Raw genomic sequence first — 17,265 nt, forward strand, 5'->3', positions numbered from 1 at the left:
TATGAATCATTTTAAAACCTAACATCTCAATCAGATCACTCCTAAACTTCAATACAAACTTACAGGAAACATGATAAGCATGTACTTATTGATTTGCATGCTCAACGTTCTTTTTCATAACAATGATGGGAGGTATGTGCTGTAAGAATGCTGCCAGATACTGTATTTCTATAAGTGAATGTTCTTTAGGTATTGATATGAATAGCTACATGATCCTTTTACAAATATAGAGATAATGCAAAGCCAAACCTGATCTGAAGCAGAAGGGAGGTAGCTCATGGCTGCTTCCAAGTTTCCTTGAGCAGCCAGTAAACTGGCATATTGCGTGAGTTTCTTTGCAAAGACTGGGCCCTCTGCAGCTCTGTCTGTGCCCTGAAGTAACTCAATTGCCTTCTGCAAGACCATAATCTTTTCCACAAGGTCCTGTATGGAGAGGAAACATGACTGTCGATGTAAAGTGATGCACAGATACCATGCTTACTTTAATATTGCATTTCTCTGATGTGTTCTCACTTACTAGTACAACAAATAAGCAATCAAATGCACGTGCACAACAGGATTATTTACCAGGATTATCGCTAGGAAAATACATTAAAAGATCTCACTACATTCACTTAAGAGATTTGCACTCCCAACTGAGGAATGTCTCCATTGTTATAGCTGCTGTCAATAGTAAGTATATTTATATGCGGTGTAACATTTTCAATATAGAAAGACTCTCTGTGTTAAATCATATTTGCAAATCTAACCACCCTCAACACCATCGACAAGATAATTCAATGCCAAGTGAGGATGAAAGCATGTGAGGAAGCAAGCAGGAAAAACAATTGAGGATGAGAACGAACGAGGAAACATGAGAGAGTAGGAGTGAGGGGAACAATGTGCAATGGGGAGCAACAGGAGAGAGTACAAAAACATGGAGCAAGGTGACAGAACACATGCTCAATTCACATTTTTCTGATTTAAAATCAGTGTTTCAACAAAAATATTCACTGCAGCTAAATCCGTCGTCTACAGTTTAAGGAATTCAACTATGGAAATTATAAATAACACATTCAAATATTACCACAGTAATGGAGAGATCTGAACTACAAACACCTACCTCTAGTGCAAGTGGAGTTGAACTTTCATGAGTCTTCACCCAACATTCTACCAGTTTCTCAATATTTCCAGAGCAGATGTAACAAAGGCAGGCCTGCATACACAGCCGCCCATCATTCTCCATCTCTAGTCGCGATCCGAGAGCATCTGCAGATGAGAACCTACAGGTTAATGAAAATTGTCCTCAAAAGTATAACTTTACTACACAGACCAAAACCGTGACCTTGCAGATTAAAAACATTTATTTTTGGTTGAAGAAGAGATCAGAATGTTATTGTGTATGAAAACACAACCAGAATATTATGGGAGCACTCAGCAGGTTAGACAACATCAATGGATAGAGAAACGGCTAACGTTTCAGGTCATGGCAGACTATTATCTAAATGGTGGCCGATTGGGAAAGGGGGAGATGCTGCGAGACCTGGGTGTCATGGTACACCAGTCATTGAAGGTAGGCATGCAGGTGCAGCAGGCAGTAAAGAAAGCGAATGGTATGTTAGCTTTCATTGCAAAAGGATTTGAGTATAGGAGCAGGGAGGTTCTACTGCAGTTGTACAGGGTCTTGGTGAGACCACACCTGGAGTATTGCGTACAGTTTTGGTCTCCAAATCTGAGGAAGGACATTATTGCCATAGAGGGAGTGCAGAGACGGTTCACCAGACTGATTCCTGGGATGTCAGGACTGTCTTACGAAGAAAGACTGGATAGACTTGGTTTATACTCTCTAGAATTTAGGAGATTGAGAGGGGATCTTATAGAAACTTACAACATTCTTAAGGGGTTGGACAGGCTAGATGCAGGAAGATTGTTCCCGATGTTAGGGAAGTCCAGGACAAGGGGTCACAGCTTAAGGATAAGGGGGAAATCCTTTAAAACCGAGATGAGAAGAACTTTTTTCACACAGAGAGTGGTGAATCTCTGGAACTCTCTGCCACAGAGGGTAGTTGAGGCCAGTTCATTGGCTATATTTAAGAGGGAGTTAGATGTGCCCCTTGTGGCTAAGGGGATCAGGGGGTATGGAGAGAAGGCAGGTACAGGATACTGAGTTGGATGATCAGCCATGATCATATTGAATGGCGGTGCAGGCTCGAAGGGCCGAATGGCCTACTCCTGCATCTAATTTCTATGTTTCTATGTTTCTATGTCTATGGTCTTATCCTCACAGCGGAGAGGTCAAGGAAGGAGTGGATTGGATAATTTAGATAGATTGAGGCTAGGGTTGCTGTGCTACATTATTGATGGAGTTGTGTGGCAACGAGGTGCATTGAGGTAGTTAGAAGGGGTGGCAGATTGCACCTTCACATGGTCCACCCTGTTTAGACTAATGCAATCAACCTAGCGCGCGCAAATAGAAGATCAAACAGAACAAGTTGTCCTACAACTTTAGGCTGAGTTTAGGCTAAGTTGTCCGACAACTTTACGCAAGAAGAAGAAGGTAGTTAGAAAAAGGTTTAAATAAAATGGGACAGGTAGATTTTTGTATGTTCAATGTAGAATTTCCAGCTGTTCAATACATAGCAATGATTTGGATGCAGAAAGCAAGTGCAATATAACCAAGTTTGCTGACAATACAATGCCATGTGGTGGTGTGGACTGGCAGGAATATACAAGAAGAGATATAGATGGGCAAGTGAAAAGACATGGAAGACAAAATATAATAGGAAAACTGTGAGGTCGTCCCTTGTTTAAAAAATAGGGGGTTTTTTGGCAAGAGATTGAAAGATGTCCGTGGTCAGAGGGGCTTGAGTGTTGCTATACATAGAACACTGAATGTTATCTTGTTGTGTTTTATGGCTGTTGGCAGAACAATTTCCCTCCTGGGATAAATAAAGTTAATCGTATCTTTTTGTATCGTTAACATGAAGGTTAAACAAACAGTACAATAGTCTTTATTGCGAGAGGGTTAGAGTAAAACAGTAAAGATATCTTACTGCAAGTGCGTGGGGCCTGGAGAGACTGCACCTGGAATACAGTGTCTCTGTGGTCTCCCTAGGGTATAATATATCTGCACAAGTGGGAGAGCAATGATGGTTCTGACGATTCATTGCTGAGATCAGGTGTGTGTCCTTTGTTGAGAGATTGTGCTGTGTGGGCCTTCAGAATAATATTGAGGAGAAATACTACTTCACTGTAATGTACAAAATTCTGAAGTAGATGCAAGGATGATGTTTTCCCTAGACAGGATTTCTAGAACAAGATCACGCCACTGTAAGGGGAAGGTCACTTGGGAAAGAGTTGAGCAAAAATGTCTTCACCCAGGGGACAGTTCTTTTCCCTCTCTGGGAAGGTTGTAATGGTTTAACTGCTGAGTATATTGTGGGCAGAGAACTATTGATTTCTGGATTCTGGGAGAATTAAATGACAAAGGTTACTGGAAGAAATGGTGCCGGCTTAAAAGATCACTCATGATCTTGTTAGATGAAGCAAGGGGAACAAGATAACGTAACCCTGACACTGTTAACAAGAACTGAACTTAACATCTCATTTTACCAATGCTCTTCTCGAACTATCTCAGAAATAGGTGAGCCATATGGAGGCCAGAAAGAACCAGGATTACATAAAATATTGTCACCTTCACCACTGAACTGGAATGTCAGCCTAGATTTTTGTGTACAAGTCTCTACAGTGGAACAAACTAAAAAAAATGACACTCACAACTGAGCCATGCCTGACACCTAGTGGATTGTATTGGATATTAGGCGAACTGGAAATAGCATCGAGGTTAAAAGCAAAAAGCTGGAGTAACTCGGCGGATCAGGCAGCATCTCTGGGGAAAAGGAATAGGTGATGTTTCGGGTCGAGACCCTTCTTCAAACCGAGAGTCAGCAGAAAGGGAAACAAGAGATATAGATGGTGGTACAGAGAAGTATAGAACAAATAAATGAGATATGCAAAAAAGCTATGATGATCAAGGAAAAGTGGGGCCCACAAGTATTGCGTGTTTAGGATATTATTCACACAAAAGTATTTTCTCCTGTTGCAAAATGGCAAAAATAAAACACTTATTGAACAATACTAAGCACATTCTACAGCAAATAGCATCACACAGATAAAAGTTGTGCTAACTCTTATTACAAAATAATACAGATGCCATATCAATTGCCGTCTTTTTGCATATCGTATCAATTTCAGGAGTTGGGTCCCTGGTTCACACCCCATTATATATTGTTAATTGACCTCCAAAGAATATGAGATGGGATAAGGAAGAAAGGCAAGCAAAAAAAATGTGGAAGTAACAAACCTACCACATAGTGATGAGAATACTTCTGGTTTGGCATAAGTCAAAAGAGCAGCTAAAGCTTCTTTCCAATTGTCCAAGTCACACGATTCTACAATATCCCTCCAATTGTGGGTAACTACAGAAGACACAAGCTGTAAGAAGACAATTACTCGTTTTTGTATTCTCTGTAACTAGGCTAAATTCCAACAAGGCAAAGCTTAGCATTGTACTCAAGAGTTGCATTGTATTCCTGAGCAAAACACGAAGCACTAAAGAAACTCAACGGGTCATGCACAATCTGTGGAGAGAACGGACAAATGACATTTCCGGTCAGGATTCCCAAAATGGTGGCTGTCCATACTGTCCACAGTTGGTGCCTGACCTGCTGAGTTCTTCCAGCACTGTGCTTTGCTGACGATTTGGCAGTTTCTTGTGTCAACCTAATATATTCCTTATTGGTTTGATTGTTGCAAAATCTGCAATCGACATACTCCACCGCTGAAGAACACTTAATAACAGGTCAATTGAATTACAAAACTCAATCTGTGGAAGAGTAATTGATGAGGAATACTAATTTAAGTGACATCAGTTTTAGAATAAAATTAGTATCTTCTTATTCATTGCCTTGAAAAACTTGTTACAAACTTCGCTGCTTTTCAATCATTGCGGATAGTGAGCAACCGGTAAAACGTTCCCACACTAGTTGGCAAGAAGAGGCCATATCCCTCCCTATTATGCACTGTCATTGTTAAACAATTCCCAATCAGGCTCTGCATTGCCTACATTAAGAGCACTCTGAGGTCAGATCTATTGGTGCCCTGTTCCAAAGTGTTTCACCACAAACATAGGGAGCATTACCTAATGCCTAGACCAGGCCACTGTGAGATGCTCACATCGATACAAATAGTAGTACTGAGATTGCTTCAACTTAGTTTAGCAGGAGGTCTAGCAGATGAAAAGAGACTTATGGATTATCTGCTTCAGAAAAATTTAAATTAAATTCATAAAGGCGGAAATTTGCATTGCATTCCACAGTTTGCTTCTTCCCGAATACATTATTTTAGAATTAATAAGTGATTGAATGAAGTGTTGGAAGGAACTGCAGATGCTGGTTTATACTGAAGATAGATACAAAGTTCTGGAGTAACTCAGCGGGTCAGGCAGCACCTTTGGAGAAAAGGAACAGGTGACATTTCAGGTCGGTACTTTTCTCCAGACTCAAAATACCACCTATTCCTTTTCTCCCGAGATGCTGCCTGACCCGCATTTTGTGAATGAAGTGTTATTTACCCGTGAAATTTTGGTCTTCCTTTTGGCAAAGTATCTCTTCTGCGTCTGTGCAAGAAGCTCTTCACCCCCAGCAATGGCAAGTATGATGGCATCAGCAAAATGGTCATCTTTGAGACACAGCTCGACGGCACCTTCAAAGTTTCCTATCAGCAAGGCCTGGCTGATTAACCCATCAGTGTCTGAAAAATCAATGAATCGATCTTTCAACATATAGACCCGTTGTGGATTCACCATAAGAATAAAGAACCCTTTTGACAGTCCTCACTGGAATATAAATGACACATACTCAGGTTCCATAGACTACGTCAATTCATTCATCCTATGAAATGACAACATTGTAATAATACTATAGCATCACATTTGCTGGAAATCAAAATTAACCTGTTGGAATTGTTCAAAAGATCTGGCAGCATTGTGGAAAACCAATGGTTAGGTACAAAGTGTTTCTAATATTTACTTTGTTTTAATGCTATTACATAGCATCTTCATAACACGCAGAGATATGAAGAAACAGATATTGAGCACATTCTGGATAGATAAATAAATGGCCCCAAATCGAGAAAAAAAATCATGTTTTTAAAGTTCTTACAGAGAGTTGGTGTGAGTGACTGGGTGTAGAGACAAATGGAAGTCATTGTGTGGCTGGGAGGGTGAAGGCAAGGCCAACAATATTGAAGCTATCTTGAGATGGAGATACTGCCATATGAGAGAGATTCAGTTTGAATATGAGAGAGAAGGATGAAAGGGGATGTACTTGAAACTTACAAAATTCTGACAGAGCTAGAAATACTAGGAAAGATGTTTCATGTGACTGAAGCTCACTCTATCAGTCAATATGACCAAGATGTATCATCTATTTCAATACCATATAGTCTTAATCCTATTCGTTTAAATCAAATTGAATGACAGAGTAGGTTTGAAGAGACAAAACATCTACTCCTGCTGCATTTTCTATGCTTCTGTAGTAAAAAGGGGAAGCACTTGATCGAGTCCCAAAGAGATTGGAGAAAATTAGTAGGGAAGCGTGAGGATGTCAAAGTGTTTAAAATACAGGATATGAATTTAAACAGAACATTACATTGGAAATCACTGATGATAGGAGTGATTGCCAAAGAGAATACAGGCAACACAGTTATGACAGCTGAAGTAGACCCTTCATGTGATGGGAGATGAAATGGGTGAAAAGCACTGAGCAAGCAAACTAGCAGACTAGTTCAACCAAGGCAGTCATAGACAGAGGAGGTTTAACTGAATGTTGAATAAACATTGAATCCCACAACGGCCAAATCTCAACTGTTTGGATTTCCAAGTCTTCAACAGCATGATAAAGTGCCACAACTTACTGCAGAGTGAACTTTGTGTTTCAGGTTTAATTTTAACAATCTTATCCAACTAAAACCAGTCACATGAGGTTCCTGTTTATGGGGCCAATAGATAAGTAACCACTCAATAACAAATGGTGTAAAGCTCCAGACGATAAGACACAAAAAGCTGAAGTAACTCAACGGGTCAGACAGCATCTCAGGAGAAAAGGAGTAGGTGACATTTCGGGTCGAGACCCTTCTTCAGACCGAGAGTCAGGGGAAAGGGAAATGAATCAGGACAATGATTCACAACCACAGAGAAAAAAAAATCTGAAATATTGTCTGCTCTCACTTAACCAGCACAGTAGATGGGATGTGGACACAAGGAACTGCAGGTTTACAAAACAAGAGCTGCTGGAGTAACACAGCGGGTTAGACAGTATCTCTGGGGAGCATGGATAGATGACATTTTGGGCTGGGACCCTATAAGGGATGTTACCACAGACCTCAACTCCCTTGGATTAACGACAGGAAGGTGCTGCAAGAAAACATTTCCCCCTTAGTTCAGTTTGGCCCCATGCCATTGGACAGCACAATGAAAAATGTTTTTTTGTTGTTCAGACCTGGGCAATCGGCTGGCAAGATTCAAACAAAATCCTCAGCAAAGACATGGCAGTTGCTGGGTGACAAGCTCAGCCTAGACCAAAGCCTTCAGGAGAGAGATCCGCAAGTTTGGAAAGGAAGCAAATATATTTTCTTCCATGGACAATTTCAAACGCAGATTGAGGAAAACTTAGCTGGGCTGTGGTTATTTGTTTGGACTAAAGGAGATTGAGGGGGAAATTTAACTGAGTACAAATTTCCCCTGGAGTTGCCTGGATCTGTCAATAGAAAGGACCCAATTCCCTTAGCAGAAGGGCTAACAACCAGGGAATATAGATTTAAACTTGAAGGATGAGAGGTCGTTATGGATTTTATTTTATCCTTGCATAATGGAATCATTGATTGAAAGACTCATGGAAACAACATGTGTTGCTACCTACAAGGTTAGAGACTAAGAGTTGGAAATTAAGATGTGTCTCAATAGTGTTCTAGGTCAGCATGAATACAGTCGCCCAGTAAGTCTTCATCAGTGCCTTAAATTTATGCAATTCCAGAATTTGGTCTGTTTTTATTTCAGATTGTCAGCATCTGCGGCTTGCCGATGACCAATGACCATGGTTAGGCCGGACTCGCTTCCTATCCCCCATTCAAGGACAAGGGCTTTCCATTTTAAAAACCTCTCGAGTTGTCCTTGGCTGAACATCTGACAGAAGTATAGAATGAAGGATATCTACGGAACACGGTAGGCCACGCTGTCCAATGCTTCCATGCCAGCCCTTGTGGTAGAGCAGAGGCATCTATCGACAGGCGCTGTCTGAGCCGCTGAGTTCTTCTGGCTCTGGGCAGTTTACTTCATAAAATTACATTGCTAAAATGTTATCCAGTACTTACCTCCAGTCACAGGAATTTCAAAGACGGGCTTTTCCTCTGGAATATTATCAAAGAAATCAGTTGTTGAGGCATCTCCTGCTGCAATCGACTCCTCGGAACTCGAACTCTGGAAAGTGAACAAAAATACAGGTCGGTAAATATGCGTGCATAAAAAACTTGCAAAATACACAGCACTTCACAAGGTTTCTTAGTATAATCTCTTGTTATAAGTTGTTAAAAATTATAATTGTGATCCATAAATTGTAATGCATCATTGCATCATGATTTTTCATTTCAGCACTGCCACATATATTAAACCATTTGGCTGGCAAAACATACTGAATGACCTCCTGTGTGAATATTTTGTTCAAAGTAAATATGTTCCTTGCAAATGATGGCATGCATGCAATAACTATCAAAGCCAGCAAAGTTTTGGGACAATTGCAACTAGCTGCTGTACCTGACTAGAGACTCCTGGCATCTTCTGTGCTCGTTCATGATTCTCCACTTCTAGATTCTTCAGTTGTGCGCTGTTGCCTAGAGATGACCCGATCTGGAAATGGCAATTTGAAATGTGATTAATTGGCAACATTGAAGAATTGGGATAAAGCATTAAATACAGTTTTAGAATATTCAAAGGCAGATAATGCAAGAGATGGAAAGATGAAGAAGAAAGACCAAACAGAGATTAAAGCATGTGAAACATATTCTAGATAGTCGCTTAACAGTGTTAAAAGAGAACACGTGAGGCAGAGAGTGCAAACACAAAGTAACAAAAAGAGAGAAAAACAACTAAATGAATGAAGTGTAGGAAAGACAAAGTGGAGCAAGCAAAACACAGAATTAGAGGTTTCATGTACTTGCAGGACAAAATAAATAGCTTGAAACAAAAACTTTCAGTGGGATTAACCAATTCATTTCAAATTAAAATATTTAGCTTCTTCTACAAGAAAAGTTGGTCTTCCCCAATTAGTCAACATCTTTCCTTGCATGGGTGGAGAAAGATGGGAATCTTGATAATTAGCCTTAAACTCCCTTACATGACTCTTCACAAGCAATGTAATTTACAAATCTACGAGCTGACCTCACCTCTATTCAATGATTTTTATAAATTTCAAATAATACCTGTTTTTCCAGTCCTTCCTTGCTGTAGCCAAGCAGGTTCAAGTATTTTGTGCGAGGATCTTGTTCAAAATTTACCTTGAGGATTAGAAAATAAAATTAAATCACACATTTTTTTAAAGAACACATTAAATGAGAGTGCTTTACTCGGGAGTATGTGTAAATCACAGAATGGTACAGTGTCAAATAGATCAACAAGATTATTAGTTTGCACAGTTATCCAATCTTTGGTTTGGTGTTCTAGGGATAGAGCAAAGATTCTCCAGGTGGAATATAATCCTTCTGGAAATGGCCCATGTGGGGACAAGTTTACCATGTGATACAATCCAACCCATTTTTGACAACCTCTGAAGTTATACTTATGGAACACGCAAGAAAGCCAGGTACTGAACATTTAGTAAAAAGTACAATAGGCAATAGGTGCAGGAGTAGGCCATTCGGCCCTTCGAGCCAGCACCACCATTCAATATGATCATGGCTGATCATCCCCATCAGTACCCCGTTCCTGCCTTCTCCCCATATCCCATGACTCCGCTATTTTTAAGAGCCCTAACCAGCTCTCTCTTGAAAGCATCCAGCCTCCACCACCCTCTGAGGCGGAGAATTCCACAGATTCACCACTCTCTGTGAGAAAAAGTGTTTCCTCGTTTCTGTTCTAAATGGCTTACTCCTTATTCTTAAACTGTGGCCCCTGGTTCTGGACTCCCCCAACATCGGGAACATGTTTCCTGCCTCTAGCGTGTCCAAACCATTAACAATCTTATATGTTTCCATGAGATCGCCTCTCATCCTTCTAAACTCCAGAGTGTACAAGCCCAGCTGCTCCATTCCCTCAGCATATGGCAGTCCCGCCATCCCGGGAATTAACCTTGTAAACCTACGCTGCACTCCCTCAATAGCAAGAATGTCCTTCCTAAGTGAGGTCACCAGGAAAAAAAGGTTCAAACAATTTGAGGATGGGGAATAAAATTACAATTAATTGAAACGGTCTGAAAATCAGATTCAGGAACACCTACTCATTCAAATAATTGCATGCATATCTGGGAATTATTTCAAATCCTTTCTTTTTGGAGATTGAGTATCTCCGCAAAACACATTAAGACTGATGTCACGCATTGGATGCATTATCAGAAATAAAGCATCATTTAAAAAAAACAGATAGACATTAGATTAAGTTATTCTAACCTATCAGTCATTAGTTTTCAAAAATGTACACATTTAGTGAGGTGCAAATTCCACACCTAACCAGGCCTCTAACAACCATTAAAAAAAATATGGACACAAGATTCTGTCGTGTAAATTATGTGTGCCCTATCTTTAAGTAACTATTTTTGTTTTACAGGATTGTTATTTTCTTTTTAAACATTACTTCACTCTGTTTTCCAAAGAGATTTTTGGAGAAGTAAAAATAACATTCAATACATCCAAAAATTATTATCGGTTTCAAGAGATACACCAGAATGACGTATCCGTTCAATGTTCAAGTTTCTGCACATTTATGAACTTCTAATTTCTGACAGACTTGTAACCCTGACTTCTGAATGGTGAGCATCTGGTATGCGCTGCCATGGGGCGGCATTGGAGGTAGAGGCGGTAATTATATTTAAGAGACTTTGAGGTAGGAACATGGATATGCAGGGAATGGAGGGATAGGAATCATGTGCAGCGAGAGAAGAGTTCACCTTGCCATCATGTTCAGCACAGACATAGAGCACCGAAGAGCCTGTTCCTGTGCTCCATTGTTGTCTGTGCATACACGCAAACTTTTACATCACAGCTACATCAACTCATGTGTTAGCATTATTACATTTAGTGATTGTTGAAATGTTCTAAAGGGATTTCATTACATTTTGTTTAACGACAATTTTGATTATGTGAATTTTACTGCCCTTCTTCAGCAAATTCTAATATTTATAAAGCACCTTTAAAAAGTTCCAGATGTTCCTTTCGAATTCTGTTCCAGCGATGCTAATCTTGGACTGACAGTAATGGACAAATGCTTCCGACCGGAGTGCTGTCTGTAACTCGTTTGAACGGCATAAAAATTCAGTTTCCGTAGTGACCACGCTCACGAAGACTTGCCGTGAAATCGGTTGTTGGATCTGTGGAGCAGCGGCTTTGGGGTTGGCAAAAGTAATCAACTTCCCCCCAAACTGCAAATGAAGGTACAGTGGAAAAAAGTGAGAAATACACTTCCTCTCAACATGTTTATGCACAATAATAAAACCGGTAGTATATTTTGCTCAAAAGGTTCATATTTTCATAACGTTTACAGTAACTTTGTGAATAGGAACCTAAAGTCAGAGCTACAGATTTTTGACCTTGAGACAAGAGTTAGTTTACGTCTGTAGCCGGGAGCATTCTCACTTTACTTCACAAAACAGGCTCTTTGACCCACTGAGTGTGTGCTAAACATCCATTAACAATAATTTTTCAATGATCTCATATCATTTTCCACACATTCCAAGTGCCCCTCCAGATTCTACCATTCATTGCATATTATGGGCTAATACAATGGCTAATTAACCTATCAACCTGCATCTTTGGAATGGGGAAGAAGGAAACCCATAGTCGCAAAGGGCACGTATAAACTCCACACAGATAGCACAGGATCAAACCCAAACTGTTGGGGCTGTGAGCAGCAGCTTCACTAGCTGTTCCACTCTGTTGCCACTGATAAATAATGCTGCATCGTAGTGATTTTCCCATTTGAACTGTTACACAGAAATTATATTTGGTTTACAAGTTTATCAAGTCATCGCCAGACTCTGAATTTTTTTTCTCTCTCTCTCGGTGATCACTTTCATAACGACGACTTTAGGTTAGGCATATCCTAAAGGAGTTTTAAAAGTGAATTAATAAGATGCTGAAAAGGAAATTGTTTGCCAACATTACACTATTTCTCTTTCACCCCTTTATAGGTAACATTTCTGGACCAATATATATTTTAGTTTCTTTAGGTATGTGTTCATACGAGTGAAACTTAAAAATACTTGATTTTACTTCAAAACAAAACACCATGGAATTACCAGATGCAATCTCAGTTGGAGCTGCTTCTAACTTTGGAAGGTGAATAGTTGTATTATGCCGAGCTGGATTTTTCTATCACAGGGAGTCTTTCAACAGGAAAGTATGTTCTAGGTGCTACAGGTATCTGACATTTATCAAATGTTCAGGTTTGTCCCAGAATGAAGCTAATCCACTGGCAGTTATGTGTGTATTACAAACAAAACCCTGACTTTGTGCCTGCTGTGACAATGAAGGCTGAATGCCTCATGTCCCTAAAACGGTAACTTAAAAAAAAAAACAAAAAAACAGGTTTCTGAATTAGCAAGCAATATGTGTGAAGATAGTAAACAAAAATTCCAATACAGTAAATGAAGAAAATAAAACTAACCAGCCCATCAATAAGCTAAAGCCTAGGGTCAAACTCACAGCAAATGATGCACCAACAGGTCTCCGGATCCACTTTGGAGGCTTTTTCAAGGGAAGGACCATGGTGGGCTGAACTGCTCTCTGAGGAATATCTAGAGGAGGAAATGTCTGCCCTGTGCCAAATGGGTCCAAATTGTTGAATGAGGACGAAATCTAAAATCAAGAAATACAATTTTAGAACATTTAGTGGATTAAAACATTCAATGCTAATTCAGCGGGTTAGGTAGTGTCCCTGGAGAAAAGGAATAGGTGATGTTTTGGGTCCCCTTTTCGACCCGAAACGTCATCTGCTGCCTGAGTTACTCCCGCCGAGTTACTCCAGCATTTTGGGTCTATCTTTGATGCAAACCAGCATCTGCAGTTCCTTCCTACACATTAAGTGAGATGGGAGTTAATTAAAACATAAACTATCCTAAAGTGCTTTAATAATGTTGAAGTGGAGAGAATGTTTCCTCTTGTGGGATAATCTGGAACTGGCTGTCATTGTTTAAAAATGTGGAATATCTTAGGTAATAATGAGATGAGACAATTCTGTTTTCCTCAGTGTCACAAATCTTTGAAATGCTCTTCCTTAAACATTGAGGGAAGCAGAGGTAAATGGAGCCTTCATAAGCAAGGAGATGAACGGTTACCTGGGATTAGCAAGAACGTGAAGTTGAAACTAAAATTGTATCAGCCAGGATCTTATTGAATAGTGGAACAGAATCAAGGGACTGAGTAGGCTACTGTTGATTTATAGGTATTTTGTATTTTGAAATGTAAATGAATATTAAGACCAATGCTAAGTCTGTAAATAATTAGAGCTCCTATCGTACTCATTGACTTTATGGTTTAAACCAGCATCTGCAGTTCCTTCTTACACATTTTGTCTGCTCCACTGCAAAATCTCCTCAAGGTATGTCTACTTTGAAGAAGTTCTCCTCCTCTTTCCGCCGAGAGTCCTGCAACATCCTCATCATCGTCTATATCTCTTGCTTCCCTTATCCCTAATCAGTCTGAAGAAGGGTCTTGACTTGAAACGTCACCCGTTCCTTCTCTCCAGAGATGCTGCCTGTCCCACCGAGTTACTCCAGCTTTTTGTGACTATCTTCGGCTTAAACCAGCATCTGCAGAGGTTCACTTGCACCTCCTCCAACCCCATCTACTGTATCCATTGTTCAAGATATGGATTCTTATACATCAGCGAGACCAAACACAGACTGGGCGATCATTTCGCAGAACACCTTCACTTTACCTACCTGAACCTACCTGATCTCCTGGTTGCTGGACACTTTAATTCTCCTTCCCATTCCTACACAGACCTTTCTGCCCTAGGTCTCCTCCATTGTCAGAATGAGGCTAAACACAAATTGGAGGAACAGCATCTCATATTTTGCTTGGGCAGCTTACAGCCCAGAGGTATGAATATTGATTTCTCTCACTTCAGGTAGCCCCGGGATTCCCTCTCTCTCTATCCAGAGGTATGAATATTGATTTCTCTCACTTCAGGTAGCCCCGGGGTTCCCTCTCTCTCTATCCACCCTCCACCCAAGCTTCTCAATTTCACCCTACATACAGCTCACATGGCCTGTTTCCTTTTTTGTTACTTTTTTGCACATCGCTAGATAGAGCTCTAGGGGCTAGTGGAACCAAGGGATATGGGGAGAAGGGTTATTGATTGGGGACGATCAGCCATGATCACAATGAATGGCGGTGCTGGCCCGAAGGGCCGAATAGCCTCCTCCTGCACCTATTTTCTATGTTTCTATTGTTCTTTATCTTTCCACATCACCGTCTATATCTCTCATTTCCCTTATCCCTAACCAGTCTGAAGAAGGGTCTCGACCTGAAATGTCACCCATCCCTTCTCTCCAAAGATGCTGCCTGTCCCGCTGAGTTACTCCAGCTTTTTGTGTCTAACTGCAGTTCCTCCTTACACATCATTCTTCAAATATTTGCTATCAGTCAAAAGAGCGGATGTCAGATGAGATATCTTGGATGGATATTATGAGGGACTTGAGAATTTTGCTGAGTTGAGTAACTGCATCAACGCATACTGTAAACCATGAGGCTTGCAAGTAGATCCGTTGAGCAGCATGGTTTACATGTTCCTGCTTCATAGCTGGAGATAGTTCTAAGTTAACAATATCAATGGTCGAAGCGGAAAATGGGGAGGAGAGGGGCGGGATTAGCAGTAATGCGATGCCAATGGAAGGGTATGGAAACAAAGCAATTTGGCACAATTACAGAAAATGCATCAGCAAACAATTGAGAAAATTGCAGACTTAATCCTTTAAGATATAAAAATGTAATAAAAAGGAAAAATAAAGCAATAGTTTTTTGATGGCAGTTATTACAAATGCAATTCCTAAATATGCCGTATCCAACACTGCTTCTTAAGTTCTCCGACTCCATTCCTTAATAATGTGCACTATCTTAAAGTGACCTGACAACAGAGAAATTCACGTACTTTATCGACATGGTTTTGTTTCTGCGCTTCAAGACTCCCTCCCATTACAGAGTAAACACTGATGTGCCCATCGAAGGAAGCTGCTGACAGAACTGCAGGATTACGAGGACACCACTGGACATCAAAGCACCACTGACTGCTTGTTGGCAACTCGTAGACTACCTGAAATCAATCAACAACAACATCAAATCATGTCACAGGTGTTCGCAAAAACTGATTATAGAAGCAAAAAGTAGTTTGTTCCCATTAACAACTTAACTCCCAAGGTTTACACAACTGTTTACATCAGCTAGAACAATCAGCACATAATGATTGCTGAACCGTGGTCACTCACCTCTCCGTTGTTAGGGTTCCAGCACAAGATCCTATTATCTTTCGCACTACTAAGGAGCAACTCTGCATCAGCTTGACACCACGATATGGATAGAATACCTCTATGAGAAAGGGAAAGCTGTCAGAAAATCATGCAAAAGTAGTGCTTAGAAATAAAAATAAAATAACATTAAAAACACAGGATTCCGTTTAATTTTATGAGTTTTTTTTTTTAAAGATTAGGATTTAGTTTCAAACATCAAGTTGCACAGATTCGGGTGTGGTTATAAAAAGACAGTGTGGAAATTGTGGGAACTGGACTATTCCTCCATCTTGTCAAGATCATGGGCAGAACTTCATGCTGTGGGAATTGAACTTTAATCCAGTAAATTGTCCTTTATGTGCTGGGCTATATATATCTGGTTATACTAACTCACTAAGTCAACAACTTGGACACCTGCATGTCCTGTTTTTTAGTGATAAGGCTGTGCTGCTACAGGTCGAGGGCAGAATACTGGATCTTGTGAATGATATGTGACCCACTGCACATATGTCCCTGTCAAATATGATGTAAAAAGGCTGCATACTTTGAGTCTCTTGCTTTACTGTTCTCGTTGTCTGACAAGTAATTGCGAATAAAGAAGTTAACTGTTATTCAGGTCTCGTGTGAATTATTCCTACAGCAGCTAGAACAATAGTGTTGAGTCGAGCTTTTAAACCCAGGCATCAGCAGAGACATGAAAAAATACGCAGGAAAATTTACAATGATTCGAGCCATTTTCAGGCACAATATTTCTGACCAAATTTGAAAATAATTAGAATAGCCACAGAATTTTCCAGACCTTTTTTTTATTACAAGTCCATCATGATCATCTTAAATTGTAGCAACACACTCTCTAGCTCACAAACAGGTCTTATTATCAAGCACAAATCCCAATCAAAACAGTCTAAGAAAAGGTACTCCCCTGATGTGTAAGAAGGAACTATAGATGCTGGTTTAAACTAAAGATAGACACAAAAAGCTGGAGTAACTCAGCGGGTCAGACAGCATCTCTGCACAGGTGGGGGACTGTTTGGTGAAATTTGAAAAATGTAAAAATTGTACTGAAAAAACTTGTATAGTCTCCGAAAATGTCGGATGAATTTTGTTTGTTTGAATGGTTCATGAATTGTATATATTTATCAATGAATAAAGTCTATTTTGAAATTAAAAAAAAAATCTCTGGAGAAAAGAAATAGGTGACATTTCGGGTCGAGACCCTTCTTCAAACAGGGCGGACATGCTATATTCCAGCTAAGAGAATATTAGTTCAAATAAGGATATGTAGAACAAAATATGCTTTTAAATGTCCTCTCAGAAAAATTATCATAAACACTCTCATTTTAGAATTTACCCCTCTCGTGGCCTAGTCCTCAAGTCAAAATTACAGAGATTAAATGTTTTCCTTTTATGCAGCATGTGCAATCTCAATTAGTTGTGTCACTACTTCTTGAAACACTGTTGCCCTGTTTATGTCTGTTCCAGGTCTCTCTCTTTACAGGGACCATCAGTGTTCCAT

At 40.0% G+C, this 17,265-nt stretch overlaps 1 protein-coding gene across 1 annotated transcript in view; it reads right to left on the reverse strand.

Moving 5' to 3' along the window:
• Positions 1–17,265, reverse strand: part of sec31b (SEC31 homolog B, COPII coat complex component) — a 62,240-nt gene that overhangs the window by 29,038 nt on the left and 15,937 nt on the right. Inside the window, exons 8-18 of the mRNA XM_055661866.1 lie at positions 15,729–15,828; positions 15,395–15,556; positions 12,946–13,098; positions 11,433–11,663; positions 9,514–9,588; positions 8,849–8,941; positions 8,410–8,515; positions 5,612–5,790; positions 4,347–4,473; positions 1,103–1,248; positions 250–423 (exon numbers count right to left, since the gene is read on the reverse strand). Coding sequence (XP_055517841.1) covers positions 250–423; positions 1,103–1,248; positions 4,347–4,473; positions 5,612–5,790; positions 8,410–8,515; positions 8,849–8,941; positions 9,514–9,588; positions 11,433–11,663; positions 12,946–13,098; positions 15,395–15,556; positions 15,729–15,828 — 1,546 coding nt within the window. The remainder of the gene's footprint in view (positions 1–249; positions 424–1,102; positions 1,249–4,346; positions 4,474–5,611; positions 5,791–8,409; positions 8,516–8,848; positions 8,942–9,513; positions 9,589–11,432; positions 11,664–12,945; positions 13,099–15,394; positions 15,557–15,728; positions 15,829–17,265) is intronic.

Source organism: Leucoraja erinacea, chromosome 34 (assembly GCF_028641065.1).
Source record: "Leucoraja erinacea ecotype New England chromosome 34, Leri_hhj_1, whole genome shotgun sequence".
NCBI classification, from domain to species: Eukaryota; Metazoa; Chordata; class Chondrichthyes; order Rajiformes; family Rajidae; genus Leucoraja; species Leucoraja erinaceus.